At 42.9% G+C, this 3,871-nt stretch overlaps 1 protein-coding gene across 1 annotated transcript in view; it reads right to left on the minus strand.

The window, feature by feature from the left end:
- LOC137973901 (N-acetyl-beta-glucosaminyl-glycoprotein 4-beta-N-acetylgalactosaminyltransferase 1-like) overlaps nt 1-3,654 on the minus strand; it is a 7,972-nt gene extending 4,318 nt beyond the window's left edge. The window contains exons 1-2 of the mRNA XM_068820799.1: nt 3,174-3,654; nt 2,639-2,783 (exon numbers count right to left, since the gene is read on the minus strand). Coding sequence (XP_068676900.1) covers nt 2,639-2,783; nt 3,174-3,611 — 583 coding nt within the window. The 5' untranslated portion in view covers nt 3,612-3,654. The remainder of the gene's footprint in view (nt 1-2,638; nt 2,784-3,173) is intronic.
- Between the last annotated feature and the right edge of the window lie 217 nt (nt 3,655-3,871).

A 3,871-nucleotide genomic window follows, 5' to 3' on the forward strand; every position in this document is an offset into this window, starting at 1 on the left:
AAAGTGTACTTAGATCTCCAAGATCTTACGAAGTCCATCTAGACTCAGAGTTCCTCCAGGAGGTAAACTGGTCGCTGGAAGGACAACCTGATGGCTCGGAACGAGAAATCCCTGCTCCAACGTCCCATAGATCTGGTCATTGAGACAGATGCTTCACGTCAGGGGCGAGTGGCTCATTGCGAAGGTCTATCCACGGAGGCAGATGGCTTTCCAAGTAGACGTCATACCACATCAACTGCCACGAACTGCTAGCAGGCTCGCTAGCAATAATGTCCTTTACAAAAAACACTACTGATGGACAACATTTCAGTAGTCACCTTCATAAACAAAATGGGAGGAACACACTTCCCTATGCTGTCCCAACAGATTGGGATTGGTGTCTCACCCGCAATGTCTTAGTGAGGGCTCATTACATTCCAATATTTCAGAATGTAGAAGAGTTATGGGAATCCACAGTGTTTCTGGATTCAAGCGACTGGAAACAACATCCAACAGTTTTCCACCGTCTCTATCACAAGTGGGGTGCCCTGAATATCCAACTAGACCAGTTCGTGAGCTGGCGTCCAGACCCTCTGGAGATACACACCGATGCATTTAGTCTAGACTGGGGGACTTTCCGGGGTATGCTTTTCCTCCGTTTGCCCAGATAGGCCGATACCTCCACCAAATTCAGAGTCAGCAGGTCTCGCACATGGTGTTCATAGCACCAGTTTGGCCAGCACAGCCTTGGTATCCTCGGCTGCTACTGAACCTGCGCATCGACCGGCTTTCCCCACCTAATATATATATACCAGTTCAGCAAGACCTCTTGACACAGAGAACCCACTCCCTCAAACACTTACAACTAGCTGGGTGGCTTCTGTCGACAGAGAATACCAAACGGCAGACATCTCTGGAGAAGAGTAGATAAATCCTCTTGGCAGCCTGGAAGAAAAACACCACTAGTGCCTATTCCTGTGAAAGTGGTGTAGCTGGTGTACTCAACGGGTAAATGTTGATCCCCTTTCACCATCTTTAACTCATATTTTGGACTTTCTTGCATCACAGTTTTGCAAGGGTAAAAAGTACAGAAATATTTATGTCTATCGTTCTGCCCTCTCTGCTGTTTTGCCTTTGTTTGACGGTCACAAAGCGGACTCACGCCCTTTGGTAAGTCAGATGCTTAAAGAGGTGTACCAACTCCGCCCACCACAACCCCTTTATGCTACAACACGGCAGATCTCGAAAGTAGTGCAATATATCTCACCTTTGGGCTCGAACACCCAACCGTCCATAAACATTGTCTTACAAACTCGCTGGGTTGCTTGCTCTCACTGTTCCAGACATAGCCTCAGGTCTAGCAGCCGAGATTTAGGTCTCAGATAGTTCCACCCGGATGGAGGAACTTAGATCTTGTTTACACGCTAGCTTTCCGAAGACAAACATCTGTGAGTTTGTAAGTTCCTACAGGTATATGAAGCTAGAACCCTACAATGGAGGCCACAGGATCCTTCTGAACGTAATAACCTCCTGTTATCTCACATACACCCCCACAAACCAGTTTCTCCTTCAACACTAGCCAGGTGGTTGAAAGAGCTGATACAGTTGGCAGGCATTGTCACTTCCGTCAAGGGTCAGTCAGTGCGTGGGGCTGTCGCGACAGAGGTGGCCAAACAAAGTTTTTCTATCCCCGAAATTTTACAGTTCACTGACTGGGCTTAAGAGAGCGTATTTACTAAGTTCTACTACAGACCTCAGTTTAAAACTTCTGAAGGGAGGGCAGTCTTGCCGAGTACTGCACAAAATTAGTGGCGGAGCTCCGCGCACCAAAGGCGCGCGCGCTCGCGGAGTACCATGGTTAAGAAAATATGGTAATTTGATGCGAGAAACTTTGGTTTTAGCAATAACGTCATAATGCAACCGTCCGTCTGTAAGTCCGTAGGTACGTCCGCCCCTCCAAGTATGCAAATGTGACCAGTATAACGTGACCATATGGCGGGCTCAAGTTTATAGCTTGGCGTAAAAATGGCCGACCCAGTGAAGGGCTTCCTGTGGTTCAAACATAATTGGTTTTTATGGACTGTTCGAAATCATTGTTCACTGAAGATTCTCTGCTAAATGGTCGGAAAAATATCAAGGCAACAATCTCAAACCATTTTAGAACGGCAGCTGCAAAACAACATCGAGGAATTGAGATCAACATTTGCGTACGAGCCATCATTTTGAGAACGTTTTTTAAGTGCCACAAACTACTTCGTGGTCGTCTTTTTCGCACTGAAAATCTCGCTAGATCATCAAATTAACCTCTCATAAATGAAAATTTCGTATTTTGGACCAAAAATTTTTTAAAGGTTTTGAACGATCTATTCATATTTTTTTGCCCATCGAAGTCCGAAGGCCTAATTAGGCCTAACGTCTAAGCTTTAATGGATATTTATGATTCTTTCTGTATTGATAAAACAATGACCTGTGACCTTTGTTTTGTACCTGCCGCTATTTACTGCAACGGAAGCTGGCTCGCTGTTTATGTTAGAAGAAAAGAGTGGATCGATTTCAGCCAATCACAAGGACCAAGTCCTTGATTTTGGAATTTGAAGTCAATAAAAAACGCCAAAAATTACCTCAAATGATGAAATAAGACACGTTGAAAATGGAATACCTTCAAAGCGCAGCCAGTCGGATTTGTAGACATTAAGAAGCCCAAACCCGTCCATTTGCCAAAAGCCTTGATGATCGATGGATGAACTTTCACATTTCAAGCGGCCAACAGCTGGGAAGAAAGCAATGTATCCTTCGATTGTGTTCTGTTTAAAATAAAATAAAATAAAATATCCATAATATTTGTATCTTGTACTGTTGATGGTGTGGATGTTTCTGGTAGAAGACAACAAAGGCAAACAAAAATAATTTAACCAATAAAGACTCAACGAAATAAATGTATCCTGCTCTAAGAGACGAGAATATCACCTTAATGATGCTGTTCCTGGAATATTTGATTATTAAAAGGAGGCAAGTGGAAGCACTGAGCAAAGTTATTCACAGAACTATCAAGTGAGCACTTTTCACGGTACTGTAGACACAGCATTTATAAAAGCAGACATTTACAGTTAAACTGTACATTCTTTACTCCTTTAGTTTTTCGATGTTACTCCATTACACATTCTGCCAAATACATGTTGAGAGGTCTATCTTACCTTTCGAACAGCATCCATGATATCAATGGGTACATCAATGTGAAGATCAAACAGAAATATTAAATCATGTTCACTTGGTACGTGTTCGACAGCCGAGTTTAATGCCAACGTCTTGTAAAACTTCCCTGTCATGTTAATAACAGTGTGTCTGTCTCGAAGAAGATCTGTGTCAAATGCTCTGGTCATGTTGATGTCCTGACTCTCAAAATCAACAACAATAACGTGAAAGTTCGTATCGCCAGTCAATAAGCTTGCAATCGTGAGTTCATTGATGAAATGGTAAACCCACACGCCTTGATTCTTAACCGGCAAAACAAAGTGAATTGTTGCTGTTCTATTCCACCTGATACCTTTTGAAGAACACAAATTATCCGTGCCTTTCTCCTGATAAACGTGTTCGGCAAGGCGGTAGGAACCTTTCCCTTCTCTCAGGCCCATTTCCAAATCAACTAAGTAACGGTCTCCATAGACTGGGTCTGGCTTTTGTACAACTTTGTGGATTCTTCTCAAATAGTATTTCCTGCAAAGAAATTATCGCTTTTACATTAAATTTGTTCCCTCCATTTAAAATGGAAATAGCTTTTGACTGGCTAGCATATCCCCAGTTGACGAGTAAAATCACCTGGCGTTTAGACAGAGCAAAGTATGGCGAGCCAATTGTAGCAATATTCAATAAATGGATATTTCAATTCAAAGAG

Source organism: Montipora foliosa, chromosome 1 (assembly GCF_036669935.1).
Source record: "Montipora foliosa isolate CH-2021 chromosome 1, ASM3666993v2, whole genome shotgun sequence".
Lineage (NCBI taxonomy): Eukaryota > Metazoa > Cnidaria > Anthozoa > Scleractinia > Acroporidae > Montipora > Montipora foliosa.